This window comes from Lacerta agilis, chromosome 4 (assembly GCF_009819535.1).
Source record: "Lacerta agilis isolate rLacAgi1 chromosome 4, rLacAgi1.pri, whole genome shotgun sequence".
Taxonomy (NCBI): domain Eukaryota; kingdom Metazoa; phylum Chordata; class Lepidosauria; order Squamata; family Lacertidae; genus Lacerta; species Lacerta agilis.
In genome coordinates, this window is record NC_046315.1 from 70,963,262 (window position 1) to 70,981,307 (window position 18,046).

At 42.2% G+C, this 18,046-nt stretch overlaps 2 protein-coding genes across 3 annotated transcripts in view; one reads left to right on the top strand and one right to left on the bottom strand.

Annotated features, from left to right (window-relative positions):
• Positions 1–18,046, bottom strand: part of GABRA5 (gamma-aminobutyric acid type A receptor subunit alpha5) — a 63,481-nt gene that overhangs the window by 40,101 nt on the left and 5,334 nt on the right. For both annotated transcript variants that reach the window (XM_033147530.1, XM_033147531.1), the window contains exons 3-5: positions 7,027–7,148; positions 4,956–5,023; positions 4,618–4,838 (exon numbers count right to left, since the gene is read on the bottom strand). In XM_033147530.1, the coding sequence (XP_033003421.1) occupies positions 4,618–4,838; positions 4,956–5,023; positions 7,027–7,148 (411 nt within the window). The remainder of the gene's footprint in view (positions 1–4,617; positions 4,839–4,955; positions 5,024–7,026; positions 7,149–18,046) is intronic.
• The window catches only part of GABRB3 (gamma-aminobutyric acid type A receptor subunit beta3), a 184,791-nt gene that overhangs the window by 31,858 nt on the left and 134,887 nt on the right, over positions 1–18,046 (top strand).

Sequence of the window (18,046 nt, forward strand, 5' to 3'; positions counted from 1 at the left end):
ATTTAATTGAACGAACTCAGTTCAGTTCACTTACATTAAATCTAAATTTTCAGTATCCTTACTGACTGGTGTCCAACATTATCTAGGCTTTAAATTTTATTGAATGATTTTAATACCCCCACTCATATATTTCTATATGCATTTTAATTTTTATGTACATTTTAAAATGAAATGTGTAAGTACTTGCATCCACAGAAGCTGGAATTTCAGTTCTGAATTGTAACGATCTCATAGAAATAACCTCCAGGGCTGCTAAACCATGTGGTTGGTCAAGCCCAAAACAGGGTTTTTTTGGGGGGGGGGAGGCACACTGAGTTTTATTATTGAACAAAGCCAGCCTGAATTTAAAAAAAACAATGGAACAATTCTCAAGCATAGCAAGGGCTTTCTCAATTTGCACCATGGTTACTAAATGTGAGGGAAAGCGACTTGCTAATATACACACACAGAGAGACATCACACTTTGAAACCTGACATTTTACAGCTAGCAGCTATTTCTCTAAGGACAAACCGGTGCGTATTATCATTACTTTTTTTTTTTTGCCTGTGAAAAATATCACAGGAACACTCATGATGAAAGAAGTGATATTCTAAATGCAGCACAGCTCTGCAGAGGCATTTTGATATGATTATGTATTACTCAGGGATTTCCCAACCAAAAATGGAAGCAATAACACAAATGGCAGACCGATACAACTCTTTAATTCTCATCTAGCACATAGTGTGTTCACACATTGGTTTGTCCTCAAAACCAAAAGCTGCCACATTCATTTCAGCACCCAAGATACCTCCTCCCAACATTTCTGCTTTCTCAAGCTATCCTACCTCACAGGGTTGTTGTGAAAATAAGTTAGAAGCCAGGGGCGGGGAGCTCTTTGGATGATCCCCATTGTCTGGGGATAAAGGTAAGATAAGTAAGACTGAAATGAATAGGTTAGACTCTCACAGAAGTTCTGTGAGTGGCAGAGCCCTTTGTATTAGGGCAATTTTCTGCACTACAAAACTGAATATTTACAACAAATCTATCATTACATTGAAGGATTTTCAGAGGTTTGTGACAAGCTTTGGGCTATGGTTTAGGTAATGGATGGGAAACCATGGCTTCTCAGTTCTCTTGCTGCATCTTCCCTCTGTGGTCTGCTACTACCACTGTTGCCTCTTCCTCTACAAAGCTTCAATCACCATGTCCCACAAAGCTACCCAGGAGTACTCACAACAAACCCAGCAACTACAGGTGCCACAGCAGCAGGATGCTGAAAAGGAGCCTCTTCCTACAGCCAGCCACTGTCAAAGAGTATCTATAGGAATGGACCAGACACAGAGTGCAATGGCTAGAGCGGCCCTCTAGAACTCCGCTCTGGGCCTGCACTCTGTGGCTTAGCTGCACACACACAGAGATGACTGCCTTCTAATCAGACGCATGTTTCTCCTTCCAGCGGCATTGTATTGTGCTGCTAAGTGACGGCCCTTTTTCATCTGACTGCTGCTGTTGCTGCTTACTCTGTGCCATGTACTGAGTCCTCACAACTATGACACTTTAATGAAGCACTTGGAGTTTCATGGCTGCAGAGCTTCAGCTTTGAGGAGGGATGCCTTTCAAGGCTACATTATGGCAGCAGACAATATCAAAAGAATTCAAACAGAGACGCCGAGTTCTGGCTGACATGGGGGGGTGGGGGAAAGGCTGTTTGCGTGCGCATGATGTCACACATGTATGAAGTCATGTGTGTTGGGAGGAAGTCATGGGACTCAGCGGGGCCCTCCACTGCTGTGGCGAGGCCCAACGAGGCCTGCCACCACTCGAGCAGGACTGGCAGACCCAACATCCACCTGTCAAAGTTGGCCCATGAGGTGAGGGGAGTTAAAGATTTGGCTTGCCAGGTCAAAAAGGTGCCCCACTCCTCGGCTGCTGCTCGATCTGGCAAGAAGCTGTATTTGAGAAAAGACTTTGTCTTCAGCTGCATGCTGAGGAAGAACTCCAGAATGGAATTTTAATGGTGGAGAGTGGACATGTAATCTGTGAGTTATTTATAGCTGCAGCCTGCATGCAAGTGGTGAACAGCGGAAGTTGGAATGTGACTTTGTAAACACTGCAAAGACTGAACAAAGGAAGATAAGAGCTAACTCTCCCAGCACACAGGGTCTGAGACAATAATGATTATGAAGGACTACACACAGTGCTGGATTTACGTATAAGCTAAACAAGCTATAGCTTAGGGCCCCACTCTTTTGGGGGGCCCAAAAAAATTAAAGAAAAAACTCTGGATGTACATTTCCAAAATATAAGATAAAAAACAAATAAAATAAAACCTACATACAGCAACAGCAAAATCATTTTAAGTTAGAGCTTAATAATTATTTCACTATTTAATATACTTCTTCTTAATTATATTTCACTATTAATATACTCCTTAATTGTATTTCAGTTCAACAATTACTTTGATAAAATACATATTTTGTTATGTGCAAATGGCTTTAGATACCTATTAGGTCCATAAATTACCATATAGCATATATTCAACACAAAAAATACAGCCGACAATTTGTTGTTGACAAAGGACAGCTGGACATATAAAGGGCCCCATTACTTTCAGTAGCTCAGGGCCTCATCAAACCTAAATCTGGCTCTGACTACACACATGAAATGGTTTTTATATTTTAAAGAAATAACCGAGGTGCTGTCTGTAAGGAGGCAATGATGGTAGGTTATAAGAATGGACAACAACAAGTGAAGGATGAAATAGATGTTAATGAAGAGATGATGTGGCTACAGGAGGAAAATATAGACATATGTTTACAACAGGAGTGGGAAACCTGATTTTTTAAAAAAGAAATTGTATTAAATTAAAGTAATTTGGTTGGATTTGTAAGAATCTGGAAAAGTAATAAAAATAATTTGAAAGAAACGGTGTGCCACCCCTGGCCCAGAGGCTAAGAACAGATACAAGCTCAGGGAAACGAACCCGACAGGAATGCTCCTGATTATCTGTGAATACATTCCCCCTGCTTCTGGAGCCAAGTGGAGTCAATCCTCTACTAGGAAGCAACACCTTTTGGCTTCCTCACTAGGAACCAGGGTTCTGGTGAAGCAGCTATCAGGCTCATAAAAGGTGGGGGAAGTCCTTCCCTGCTGCAAACCATGATAGGAATTGAGGAGGTACTCTTAAACTATAATGGACTCGAAGGGTTCTAGGGCTCTGCTCTCTGAGGCAAGCATTTTCAGGTCACTGCACGACGATACTATCTAGGATGCAGTGCCACAGCTAGAATTTCTTCAGGTGATCTAAGTGCTCTTACAGGTCTATACAGACAGAGATAGACTTTCAGGTAACTTGGTCCAGAGTTGTGAGTTGTCAGATGAGGGAAATGAGAGAGCGGCTTGGTTAAGGCCACCTAGGAGGTGCACTGCAGAAGCTAGATGTGAACTGGAGACTTCCTGAATCATAGCTCAGTCTCTTAGCCATTACACCATGCCGTTACTAGCAATGGGAAAACTCTGATAGGTACAGAAACCTCACAGGAAGGTTTTTTGTTGTTGTTGTTGCTGCAGGCACTTCCAGAAAAGTTTTGCAAAAGGATGTCTGCATGTGATGGTGCTAGCAAAGTCACAATGAGTCAGGTTGAAACTTTACTTGAGTTCCTAATGAGTTCAGGAGACGGAAGAAGAACTCATAATAAGTTCACTATTACAAGTCCAGCCAATTCCAAAGCTTGCCACTATCATTTGTCAATAATCATATTTTACAGGCAGCTGTGCATGATATGCAATGCATTAATTTTCCTTTAGATTTTTTGTCTGTGTGACCACACTTCTGATGCAATTGTTGCTCCTAAGTAACTATTACAGAACATTTATTTGCAATTAGAAGAACAATAACAACAACAACAGTCAGGCAATAGAGGGGCTTACATTCCATCCTATTTATTTGCAATGAGAATAAAAACAAAAAAATCAGGCCATAGAGGGGCTTATAATCTGTTCCACCACCTTTACAAATTGCAGTGCAAAAGTATGTCTTTCCAATATCACTAGATCAGAAAGGACCAGAGCTATGAAAGATATGGATATTGATCTAACTCACAAAGACTTTTTAAAAGCACTCGCTTGATCTGAAAAAGGGCACCTGCTAAAATGAAGCCTCTCTCATGTGCTCGCCAAAGCTTTAACATCATGGTCTGTTAATTAGGATTAGTAAAAGTCAAGGAAGAAAAGGAAAGAAAAACCTAGTCTTTGATTGTTCAATAAGTGACAGATTCAACTTTCTGGCTTAGATCAAAATCACAGCTACAAATACAATGGGAAAGTACTAGTCTTTTGGAAAGAAAGAAAGAAAGAAAGAAAGAAAGAAAGAAAGAAAGAAAGAAAGAAAGAAAAGTCTGCATCATCTAGTTTTCAGATATATATTTTTTTAAAAGATCAGCATTGTTCAGAAGCTGTATGTTAATTGCTAGTTATAAGGCATGGTTATGACTTCTGCTTTCTTTTGATGTTCTCATCAATATACCGTATGCAAGAGACTTTTTTCCCTTGACTCTCCTGTGAAGAACACAGGGCAGCACAAATGGGGACCTATCACAGAGCAAGCGTCAAAAGAAATCCACATGCTTCATCCTCACCTCATTGTGTAGAGGAGGGTTCCGTCATCCTCAAGGCGCAGAAGCTTGTTAGGAGTGGTCATGTTGTGGGCGATAGATTTTTTACCATTGTGGAAAAAGGTGTCTGGAGTCCAGATCTTACTGGCAAGGAGGTTGTTCAGAGGCAGGCGTTGCATGGGACCTTTAAATTGAAGCCTTTCGTCTTTCCAACTTTGCCGGAAGAAAACATCGATAGTATATTCCTGGAGTAAAACAGAGACCATTGTATAAGTGCCGTAGCTCATAAGAATGAACCAGTCCTCCAGACCATTCTAGCAATAGCAGCAGGGGACATTTAGAACCACAGCATTGCAACCTACCATTTCGGTGTCTGACACAGGGCCAAAACTGGTGACAAAGATGTCTGTTTTCACCTCTGTTATTCTCTCTACAACAAAGAAATGTAAACAGTTAAGACTGCTCCATCAGGTGGCAATTTGCATGGAGGAGCACCTAATCTTATAGCAATAGCAAAGCAAAGAAGGGTTTCACCCTTCAGTGGCATCCTGACTCTTCCACTTAATGCTATGCAGCTTCTGGACAATTACCATATTGTTTCTGTGTTGAGGAAGGCACTTAGCACTTTGTTGGTGCTAAAGATACATTGCAGAAGTAAGTAGCAGCAGTAGATCAACTCCGCCTACAAGACTAATGCAAGTGAGGAAGTCTGGCAATTCAGCAGACCTAAGGCACATGATATGGAGCTCCTGAATGTGTGGGCTGCTTCAATAGATGTACAAAGAGGGGTGCAGACACAGAGGTGCCCTTCCATTGAAAGAAAATGGGTCACTGTACACGCCAAGTTGCTGCATGCCTGCATTAGCAGCCCAGTCCCCACGACCATCAAGAGTGAATGAAATGAATGGTGTTTAGCTCTGGTACAAAGAGGACATTAATTATGCCTGCACAGCTTCAAAAACAGCTGGACTGGTAAAATTAAATGATAACATTTAACAATGTCCAATTTCACAACTGGCTGCATTTGTTAGTATTCACTTGGTTGTACTAAAAACTGATGCTCTGATCTTTTTCAACACTGCTTAAAGCTCATTTGGGGATTCCCCCCTCCCCTTAAAGATTCTATTCTATTCTTGCTTGCTTCGTGGAATGATAACGTCATAACAAAGCCTAGGTAATTAAGGCAAACACGAGTTTTGCCAACTATTCAGCTTAGTAATTTAGATATGGTATATTGATTTTACATGACAAATCTTTTCAGATATCAGAAAATCCTAGAAATCTTGGTGATGTTTTCTTGGTAATGTGATTTACATCACAACCTGGGGCTATAGTAACACTATCAGATATTTAGGTTATTGATTTACAAGATAGAGCATTCTGAGATTTGAGAGGCAACTGATTTGCAATTAACCAAAAACAGATATAGGGAATATTCTATATGACTTCTATTCGGATATTGAAAGGAAGAACCTACTCTGTAGGTGAGTGTGATGACCCTGGGGTGAAACTCCACTTTTTCAGTGGATGAGGTTCCTCTTGAAATGAAAAGGCATTTCTCACCAAAGGAAGAGCTAGATATTGAGATAGATCAGTGCTTCCTATTTAAGGTTTATTATGGTTGCTGCTAAAGAAGCATCTGAGCTTTTATGGAGTCTCCAGCTCCATATGTATGTATGGAGCTGTCCAGAGTATCTGAGTGCTTAAACTATTGAAGGGGTTGTGGGTGGTTGTGAGGGGCAAGGCAGTGACAGTGGTGGCACCTTGACAACTGAACTCACTTCCTGTTCCTGTTCCTGTTCCAATAATGCCCAGTGGCCTTTAGGAAGTGACCGAAAGCATTCATTTACTGGGTCATTTTGCAGCCTTTGACAAGTCAGTCTATTACTTGGACTCCACTACATTGTGGCTGGTGTTGTTTAACTGTTCAGTTCTCATTTTGTTTTGTTGTATTGCTTTAAATCTATATTGAAGCATCTCTGAAAATGTGGGATATAAATAATAAACAGTATAGCAAGTGGCTTTCATACAGTCTTGTAGCAAAGCCACTATAACTTAAAATCAGTGTTCTCCTCCCACCCTCCCCAACTTCCTTGTCTGGTTGCAAGGCCAACATACACACGGAGGAGGTGACCTGACTTCTCTGGGACTGCTCTGAGAACGATGCAACAGATTACAAACTCTGTGGGCTGCGGATGCTTTTTCTAACTTGAAAACGGGGAAATCTTTAACATGCAACCAGTGAGAAAACAAAAGTACCAGGGGATTTTTGTGGCACTCTTCTGCTGCTATCAGCACACATTCTGGAGATCTCTTAACCATCTCCCACTGCTCCCTAAACACATCTTTGGTCATCTCTTACTGGGACATGACTGCATGCTGTTTTAAGCATTTGTCCCTACAATGGCATGCTTGTAGGAACATCTGTTGTACCTCCCAGGCCTGGACGAAGCCTGTTATCATATCCATCCAGCAGGCCGTCCAGAATCCTAGTGAAGATGGTGATGTTATCATTGGTATCATATTTCCCTGAAGCTGTTGGCATCTGTGAGAAGCTGCGAAAAGGGGGGGGGGAATGGAGAAGACACATCAATAAAAACTGAGAGACACAGCTAAAGAGTTAAAGGTTGTGTCATCGATCTCATAGGCATCTGAGATTGGATAGGTTAAACAAGGACCGCAGAAAAATGCAATGGCTTGGTTGCTCTTGGACTTTGCTTGTTGGGGATTTCTACCACTGTGTTCCACCATCATGTGCCACGCACACAGGTGCCCCATAACATGCATGACACACGTGCATGCTGCATTGCAAAAAGTGTGATTCACCCTATTGCCAGGCCTTCTGGGTACAATTTGTTTCCTCTTTTCCAGGAGTAAATCAGAATCTATTGGTAGGTCCAGTGGTGCCTGGTGTCCATTGGAACTGATAGGGTGGAAGGCAGGGAGGCCGACAGTAGGTGGAGCCAGAGCCAGTTACAGACAGAGCCATGCCCTGACTGGTTGTAAGTTCAAAGGCAGGCAGGTGGGGGCCAGCTGAAGATGCACTGAGGTTGCTGGGGCAGTGTCGCCTTTGTTCAAAGGGGCCGGCCACGGCTGGATAGATCAAGGAGTAATTTGCAGCAGGTAAGCAAGGCTTCTGGCTCCCAATTGTTTAACAGCAGTGAAAACAAAGCATCTTCCCTTCCCTCCTTTTCTAAATTAAGCTGGTGATATCAGGGGTGGAAGTTAGGGGGAAAATTGGAGAGGGGTTTTGTGTGAAAGGGCTGTGCATTCAGTTTTGGTATCGAAAACAAATTCAGTTTGCTCAGAAGCACCCTGCTCCTTAATTCTACAAGTGTGTTGCCCCACTCAGCAATTCTTTTCCACCTGGTTGGTAGATCTTGGGGTTCCAGTAAAAAAACAACTAAACACCATGAACCTGAGATTTGTTCACCCTTGCTTTATCGCTTCCCTTTTTGTCCCCTTTCTTTGTTTCTCTAATAGTTCCATAAATGCAGTGCTTCCCCCCCCCCTTAAAATATGTTTAGGGGTACTCTCATTTTGACTCAAGAAAATCACCATTTTATAGTTCAAATCAGGGGAAATAAATACAGTAAATGGACAAAAGTACAAAGATTCACAAAATGTTTAGGGGTATGTGTAACCCCTGCATCCCCCCAGGAAAAAAGCACTGCATAAATGCATATGGTGTGGGGAACTGGGGTTTGTGGACTGTATCACTTCTGACTGCTGGTGGGCTTTGGGGGGTGGGGCTCATGGGATTGAATGTTTCATTCACACACACACACAGAGAGAGAGAGCATAGGAAGCTGTGCCAGACCATTAAACTATCTAGCTTAATACTCAATACATTGACCTATCTAGCTTAATACTCAATATACTGATCTATCTAGCTCAATACCCTGCACTCACTGGCAGTGACTTTCCAGGATATCAGGGAAGGAGTCTTTTCCAACCCTTCCTGGGGATTCTAGGGACTGAACCTGGGACCTTCAGCATTCAGAGGTTGGGTTAACAACTTGTTCCTCAGCCTGATGAGGCTCATTTGACAAAAACAAGAAATGGAGCCTTTGGTGTCATCAGCCCAGTCCTGTGGAATTGTTATGCCAACAGCAATTCAGCAGGTACGGTACCTTCTGTTTAGACCAGGCATGGCCAAACTTGGCCCTCCAGATGTTTTGGGACTACAATTCCCATCATCCCTGACCACTGGTCCTGTTAGCTAGGGATGATGGGAGTTGTAGTCCCAAAACAGCTGGAGGGCCAAGTTTGGTCATGCCTGGTTTAGACCATTAAATGCCATCTGAAAGAGGTTCTATTCCGCCAGGCTTCTGCAGGCAATTAAGAATACATATTTCCATTAAGGCTGGTTTCTAATTTTATTACACACACACACGGTTTTTATTGTATGGTTTTATGTGTGACTGTTGGAAACTGCTCTGAGATTTTTTAAATGAGTAGTGGTATATAATTTTTTTAAATAAATAAAATAAACCACTGGTCTTCAGCTGGTAGGTTGGAACCCACTAGTGGGACATGGCTTGATCTGAAGTGGGTCTCAAAAAGAGCACTACCACCATGCAAATGTATGGTAAAAGAATAAGAAATGGGTTCCCAAATGCTGGTTAGGATTAAAAGCATGTCCTGGGTCTGAAAATGTTGAGGACTACTGTAATAAACCAACCCTTCTCCCTGATAAGAGGGTTTTCTATGTGCAGGGAGTATTAGAGATACATTCAGTCACATGAGTCCACACACACAGTTTGAAATAGTACAGTCCACAGACAGGTTTATCTCGCACAAATGTTATTTGTAAGCACCAGGCCTCAAATTCTCAAATTATAGAACACTCTTTCTATAATCTCTGTAAGGTGATGACAAGTCTCTTTCTCACCCCTACTCAGAACAACTTTAAAAACCGTCATTTTTATTTTTATTTTTTGCTTTAACATTACATTTCCCACCAAATTCCTAGACATTCTGTTGCACCCATTGCCTTCTTCTTCAGCTACTGCTGGACAGTCTCCAGAATCTGAGATGAGTAAATGGAAAACATTTGCAGATATTTGCAGATAAGTAGCCAATGGGTCAAAGGCGTTCTTCCCTAAGTTGATCATAGTCACCGTCAAAGCGCCGCTTTAATTAAGTTGCAGCCAGAGGATCAAATTCTGCCATCTGCTAGACAGAGTCTTTAGCAACATTTTAATCCTATGAAATTGTTATTGTGAGCAGTGATGGCCACAATGTTGTGTAATGCCGAGCAAAACCATAATGGAAGCTAGACATTCGGGGATCCAGTCCCATGGCCATTCTCACTTAACATGGACAATAAATGCAATTGGGGTCGAGAATGGAACTGGGACTGCCCATAGCTACTGTAGGCATGGAACTGCCACCCTGTCATAATGAGTGTTCTTAATTACAGGTACAAATGATTTGGAATAACAGGATATGAACCTTATCAGTCACACTCTAGTGTTACACATAATATAATACTGCAGCAATCCTTAGAGGAACTTTAGAGGTGAGCAACCTTAGGCCCAGGGCCAAATACCACCCTCCAGGCCTGTCTGACCCCTGGGACTCTCCCAAGGCCGCATGCCCTCTCCAGCCACACCTCCTTCTCTTCCCCCAGGCCACACCCTTCACACTTCACACACTCCTGGAGTATTTTTGCCAGGCTGGAATGTGTCCTTGAACTCTGATCATTACTCTTGCTTGCCTACACGGAGGAGAAAGAGGTTATGTGTGTTTTGAGAAACTGGCCTCTCGGACCCTGCCAGAGCACTGCACCTCCCTCCCTAAGCTTAGCAGAAGCTTCCCAGGCTTTGGGATGGAGTCGTGAGGACTCTAAGAGATCATGCAGCCCTCCTCCCTCATTCCCAAAGCTGGGTAGAGGTGAAAGAAAGAAAGCTACCCACTGGCACTGCAGGTGGACAACACAAATCCTGCTTGCACTCAGGTTCTGCTTGCAGGCTTCACAAAGTCATATGCTGTGAGAATAGGATGCTGGACTAGATGGGTGTTTTGTTTGATCCAGCACAGCTTTTCTTATGTCCTCTCTGGCTCTGGCAATCTTACACCCGGGTATAAACATTTTTCTCCATTTGATTGGGTGTTCTCTGCTCCATTAAGGAACTTTATACATGCCTGGAAATTAACATCCACAGTCTCATTGAATACCAAGAACGACGGATCATATGGTCATCTTAAATTCTAACTGTTGTCAAAAGAGTCTGCAAGATTTCTTCTGGCCATCGTGGTAAAAGCTGGGAATTTGCTTAGAAATTTAGAAAGAGTGAATGCAGACCAGTGACAAAAGCATCTAATGTACTTACTGTTCCACTGGCCAGGCTGAAACACAGGGAAAGCTGAAACCCTTTGTGCAATTTCTCTTCTCTAAGGGCAGTAAAAGGATGCCATAAAGCATTTCCCCAATGGATTTTTTAAAAAACTGAAATTGTGTTTGTCTTCAAGGAGACATTAAGACTAGCAAAAGCCTATGATTCTTGTCTAATCCAACAGTCTCCTGCTCCCAGTATTTCCTGGAAGCAATTACACCCTATGTTATGTAATATAATATAGCACTACATTGAAAAACTATCTTAAAAGAAGGAATCCAATGAGCTTTTTAGAAAGGGAAGTCTGCATTGTTTGGTACCTGGCTAGCTGACACTTCTTGGGAAGTGTGCCGGTGATTTCTCTTTCGTTACACAAACTGTGGTTTGTGTAAGCTTTGTGGTTTGTAAAGCTTTGGTGCAATTTTAATTCTGTCTAAAGCTGCTTATAAGGAAACAACTTTGAGAGAGAAAAAGAATAGGGAGAAGAACCGGGAGCCTAAAATGGTTTCTAGTGATTTCCAGTGCCCAACTGGACATCATATGCAAGCCTTGACAACAAGTAACCGCAGTGTATCATTGTCTTCAATCCCCCTCACTTCTCTCTCACACCTGCTTGTGTAATCTCATAGTAATAGAGATGGTGATGCTGAAAAATTGTGAATGATTTAGCCTTCCATGTGAGTGATGTGAGCCTCCCTCCCACCCTGACATCAGATTTTATTTTGCTGGGCATTTCATCTGCCATTTTTGATGGTCTCAGTGAAGCTGAACTGATTGGACTATTAAATTGTTTTGGCAAGAGATGCAATTTGCTTGATTCAGCATATGTTTTTACCTGCATGAAATATGTGCAGTTTGCATTTTATTTATTTATTTATTATCCCAAGCTCAGAAGAAGAAAAGAGCTTGGCTCTGTCTAGAATCTGATTCCAATGTTCCGTTACTATTATGGGTTTTCTCTGGGGAAAGCGTAGCACCATTTGTGAGTGAGTCCCTGGAATGTGTTGATTGGTAGTCTGAAATCTCATCTCTTTGTTATGTTGGTTGGCAATAAAATGAAAGAGTACATTTTTCTTATTGTGCCACTTGAAAAATCCACTCTGGGCCACTTTAACCGGTATCCAATTCTTTTACAGAAAGCCTTATTGTGTAAGACACAAGATGCAACTCACATGTAGAGCATTACATAAAATGGTGTCTTTTTCACAGATGCCTTCCCCCAACCTTGCTATGCTTCCCCAAGTATGGCATCCCCTTTTCCACAAGGAGTGAAATGCATGCATGCATGTTATTTAAAAGCAACAACATGAATTTGGGAAACCACTTGAGAAGGTGACTGTTGTAGTGAAGCCATCGCAGGCTGATGTGTTTTGACATGTTATTAATCAGGAGATTACTCTGGTGTCACAAGCCCGTGGGAAGCCAGCGAGTGGCATGTTATGATCATGCCATGTATTTGTATCTGTGGTGTGTCAAAATCTGGCAACTATGTTCAAAGGTCACACGACGGTGGCTTCACCACATTGGTCACCATCCCAATTGGGTGTCTATATCCACACTAAAACATCAACCAAGGTAGAGGCAAACCATTTTATCCAGAGTAGATTACTCATGGATTAGTGATGAATGTTTGATCTCTAGCAAAATGGGCATACAACCAGAGGTGTAGGAAGGTCAGGTGGTACCCGGTGCGGGAAATTTCTTGTCACCCCCCCCATTGACCCCCCCCTGCAAAAATGGTTTTATGTTATTTCATATTTTCTTACAAAGGAATAATAACAAGTAATAATAATAAAAAACTTTTATTTATATCCTGCCCTCCCCGGCCAAAGTCGGGCTCAGGGTGGCTAACATCAGATACATAACATTGTTATAAAATCAAACAATAATTAAATTACCTCCCAAAAACATCTCAAAATCAAATTAAAGTCTAATTAGATGGCTTTCCACAGGGTTAGGGTTGGGAACAGTAAGTGCTCCACTAAACTGAAATTTCAGCCTTCACAACATAGGAAAACAGCTAAGTAAACAGCTATTTTGGTGGGGGAGGGTCAGGATATTAACTGATATGCATGAAATTTCATATATAGCTATATAATTCCTAGTATAGTAAGATAAGACCTTTGGAGCAGGCATTTTTAAAAAAGCTTTTTTTATGAACCACCGTAGTAGGGCAGTAATTGTTCCTTGATAATTTGTCACCCCCTCCATTATGGAGCATGGGGCGGCCCACCCCCTATGCCCCCCTTGCTACGCCCCTGCATACAACTGTTCCCCAAAAAAGTATTAGGCACATATGGTAAAACAGATTCCAAAACTGCATACAATAACATAGTGTCAAAGCAATCGGATGTCTCCATAATTTGGGAGCACTATGACAACACTGTATGCCAGAGCTCTCTCCCTGAGCAGGGAAGTCTCATCCAGAGTTGAAAACTCAAGGATCTGGTTAAGGACTTTCTAAGAACCTTCAGGATTCAGTGCTTAGCACTTCCTCAGTACTTCAGCATCCTTGGTCCCACTGCTAATTGTTCCAAACAAGAATAGTGAATCTACCATGGCTCCCAGTCTTGATGGCTATATAATACCTCTGTGATCAAAGGCACTATGATTGTGAACATGGTGAGCAACAACTGCAGGAGAGGGCTATTGGGCTTGCATCCTGCTTTTGAGCACCCCATCTGACTAGCCGATATGGGAGAGTATTCAGTCAAGCAAGAATTTGTGTTTGCCTTTGTCTGACTCGTGCTGGCAGCATATTGGCATGTTGGATTTGTGAAGCTACAGAAAATGATATGCGTTATATCTATATCCTCCGAGAAGCTCAGAGAGGTATTTCTGCTGCACTATGACCCTAAAAGGTAGGTTGGGTTGAGACCTCCGGGGCTGATTGGGTATTAAAACCTAGCTTCCCCACATCCAAATCAAATACTCTGGGTACTGCACCAGACTAGTATGTGCCCTAGTTCCTTCTTTCCTTTAATACTTCTCTGTTCCACAACTGCAGAAGTGCTGAAATAGAAAGCGATCGCCAAAGTTATTGGCGGACATGATTTATGTGGCTTGATCAGAAACAAAATATTGGGAGTTATTAGCTACTGGGAGAGTGTAGAGCTTTTCATTTGAAATATTTTTTTAAAAAACCACTGGTGAATGTTCTGTGGGAAAGAATCTTACGTCAACGAGGGTTGCCCTTAATGAGCTCCTTCCATTTCTGTAATTAAAACCGATGGATTACTTTTGACATCAAGTGAAATGTAGCTCCTGGTACAAATTCCCCTTATCATTGATGGTTCTGGGATGCGTGGGTCTCACCCATGGAAACGGAGATCTTTGAGAGTGTCTCTTCACAACAGGGAGACTGAGTTTTTATGATTCGGTCACTTTTGTAAATCTGTTTCCCGGTCTTGGAATAGAGGCAAATCTAATGAACATGGAGGCAGAGAGAATACTTTACAATATCTTAATAAAGAAAGGGTATGGGCATGAGGCAGAGAACCATTTTAAAGAAAGCGAAAAGTGCTTTCAGAGAGAACCATTAGCTGTCGTGGTGTACAGACATCTCTTCCATTTGCCCCCCCCTGTTGCCTCAGGTCAAATAGTATTTGCAGGTTTTTAAACAATACGGAACCATCCAAAACCCTTAATCAGGGGGCAAAGAGGAATGTGCAGTGCACACCAACACCAAGCACAGCATCACTTTTTTAAAAAAAAAACTCTGAAGAAAATGACTGTGGGAAGTCAGTGGGGAGTAGCAGTATAAGGAGACTCACGATAAAATCCTTCCCTGAGTCATGAAGCCAGTCGCTGCCTCTCAGCTTAAGCTACCTCATAGGGTTGTTGTAAATATAAAAATGGAGGGGAGAACTGTGTATATTTCCTTCACCCCCTTGAAGGAAGAACACAATAACATGTAATATATATCCCTATTAACACCAGCAACTGTTCTCTGCCTTCAGCTTGCAAAAGTGACCCAAAAAAAAGTACGAGTACAGTAAGGAGGGAAGGAAGGGACACTTCTATGTGAAGTACTTTGAATGACTCACTCAGCTAATGCCTTCCAGTTGGTTTGGATTACAGCTCCCATAACCAGCTTGAACACTGGTTATGCTGCCTGGGGGTTATGGGAGTTGTAGTCCAAAACAGCTGGAAGGCACCAGTTTAGGGAAGGCTGTTCACCTCATCCACTGATGGAGGAAAATGGCAGAGTATTGGCCTGTTGCAGCATATTGTCTTTGCTAAAGACTGGCAGGTGCCTCTCCCATGTTGAAGACTTTCAGTTATCCATCGCAATCAATCTCTTCAGAAAGCCAGAATAATATTTGTTGCGTATCAATGCAGAACACACACTTAAGAGACTCCCCATCTATACAATGTCCAGCTCATGTCAGGGTGGAAAGTCCGTGATCTGAGTTGACGCATTATAATACATTCACAAAACTGTCTCCTATATTTGAAGTGAGTGAGGGAATGTGCAAAGTATCTTACTGGAGCATATCTGGAGCTTTGGAAAACAGATATTGGGTTTCCTCGAACTTTTCTAGCAGAGATGAATGGTGTGGGGGGGGGAGTTCCCCCCCTCTTCCCAATTCTCAAACAATGTAGGTGCAGTTGCCACCCCAATTTCATGTGTGTATGGATATTCACTACTTAAAACCTTTATTGAAATGTATCAGTATAGGATCATGGATTTGAGGGGAGAGCAGCTTTGGGTGTACAGAAAAGGGGAGGGGGAGTGACCACCACACCTGCTTAAATTTGGATAGTTAGGTGTGGGTTTCAAGCATAGCCAGTGCATCACCTAGTAAATTTCTCTTCTTCAAAATTAAGAATTTTCAAGATATATATATTTAGTAGCATTTTGAGGCTTCTGTCCTGATAACAAGATACATTGGCGTATGTTTTGCTACAGTATTAAAACCAAAGCTGAAATTTATTTGGGAGCAACTTTCTCCATTGTTTCAGCTTTGGATGGAATGTTGCATTTAAAAAAAGCCTTTTGAAGCATCACTATGCTGCAAATTTACAATGAACTTTGTTTTGCCTCTACTTCCTAAATGTTTATTCGCCCCCCCCCCAAGGATTCATATTGTACTTCTTGGCCAATAAATGCTATCCAAGCGGCTGGCAAATAGTTTAGCTGCATAGTAGCCTATGAATAAAAGAGGCCTCTCTGAATTCTACAGTGACTAGGAAGGCCATATATTGAATCTCTTATAGTACATTGGATTTTAGTTTACTGCTTTTACAAAATGCACCGTAAAACAAAAAGTAATTACAGAAGTGCCTGGTTGTGACAAACAACAACTCTAGGTGTCAAATGACTTTGCCGAAAATGCTGCTTTAAATTATGGGACCCAGCCTTATGAAGATCTATAGGGCCTTTCTGAGGAATCCCCAAACATTTCACAAGCTAGTTACTAAACCGCAGCTAAACGAGGACAGAATTTCTGTGCTTTATTATGCACGTTTCCCACACATCCCTGCATTGCTGAGAGAATTGAGCATCAGGACAGTCTACAGCCAACATTGCAGTGAATTAGGAACTTTACCCCTGCAGTTGGTTACAGGGATTTGTTCGGCGAGTTTTACCAATTTTAAGAACTGCTTTACTGCAAGGATAAATGGCAGAATGCAGAAAGGCTGCCTATCCCTGCCGAGTTGGTCTCGTACTAAAATGCCTGGTTTTGTTACCATTCATTGGGAAAGCTTTATCCTGAATCATACAAGAGGGCTAATTTTCCTGGCTCTGGCATCTGCATCTGATTGTGTGTGTGTGTTGTTGTTGTTGTTTTAATAGAATCAGAGAATCAAAGAAGATACAAGGCCAAATTTCATCTAGAAAATGTTGGCTTGCATTTAAGACTCATAATAGCTGAAAGGATGCAGATTTATTCCAGTCTCCTGCTTTAAAATAGGATGAGCTATTCTGAAGGAGGAGGCTCCAACTGGGAGCTTTGCAGATGAGCCACCAAGAGCTTTGCAAATGGGACAGCCTCTCCGGGATCACCTGAGGATTCTGGGTAGTGGTGTTCTGGCTGTTAGCCAGAATCAGAAACCACAGGCAATTCAAGGCAGACAGTCTAGTACCCTTACTGAGCATGCTCCTGGTCTCATGTGATCTCAGAAAGCTAAATAAGCCCCTAGCAATCATTTGCTTAATACTCTGTTCAATATAATAATGAAGCTAAACAGCACAAATACTGACAGAGGCATGAACTGCAAAGCAGCAGAACCTGTGTCCTCGCATCTCTGGAACCTTATATAAAAGCAAAGACAGAGGGCCGATTTACAACTCATGTGACACACACAAATCGGTTTTAGGCCTGTTTTGTCTGGCCTGACTTCCTACCAAGAGTCCTGGGAATTGCATTGCTATGTTCTACCTCCACAGCTGGAGGCGGTATGACTGGGCATCACAAGTGGAGAAGGGGTTGTTGCTTTTAGGTCCTGCTTGCAAGACTGTAATGAAGGTGCTAAGATGGAAGCCCCTGCTAGATATCCCTAACCTTCCACACAGAACTACAACTCCATGAGTGTCCTGGGGAGATAAGATTACTTGGCCTAGCCTTAGGGTGTTCATGCACCATACTTTACAGAGGACAGTCTCCTTTTAAAGAGCTGTCAGAGGACAAACCTCTATTTGAAGGCATCATGTTTTTTTAAAGCCCTGTCTGGGTCCAAGAACCATAAGCTGGGAGAAGAAGGATCTTGAAATTGCCCATCCACAATCAGCACTTGGACAGCACCCAGGTCACTTTGTCAGTCATCCACACAATGGCAATGTGCATTTCTCTTTAAACTATAGGAATCACAAATTTATGTCCTTTTTATTGATGGTGTATCAGTACAAGCAACTCCAAGCAAGAGTGCTAGAGGTTGGCTTCACCCTTACTCATTTTCCCTTTCACTCCTGTCTGCTGTGATCTTGGGAGCTATTGGAGAGGGCTTCCTTGGACAGCTACTATCTTCCCTTCACATTTCTGCTCTGACAACCCTTATTCTTCACCACCCTGCTTCTTAAACTACTGAGTAAGCAGAGATCAGTGTCCCAACTGCCCAGGCAACCAGAACAACATGTCACTTTCCACTGAAACCAGTGATCCAGCGTA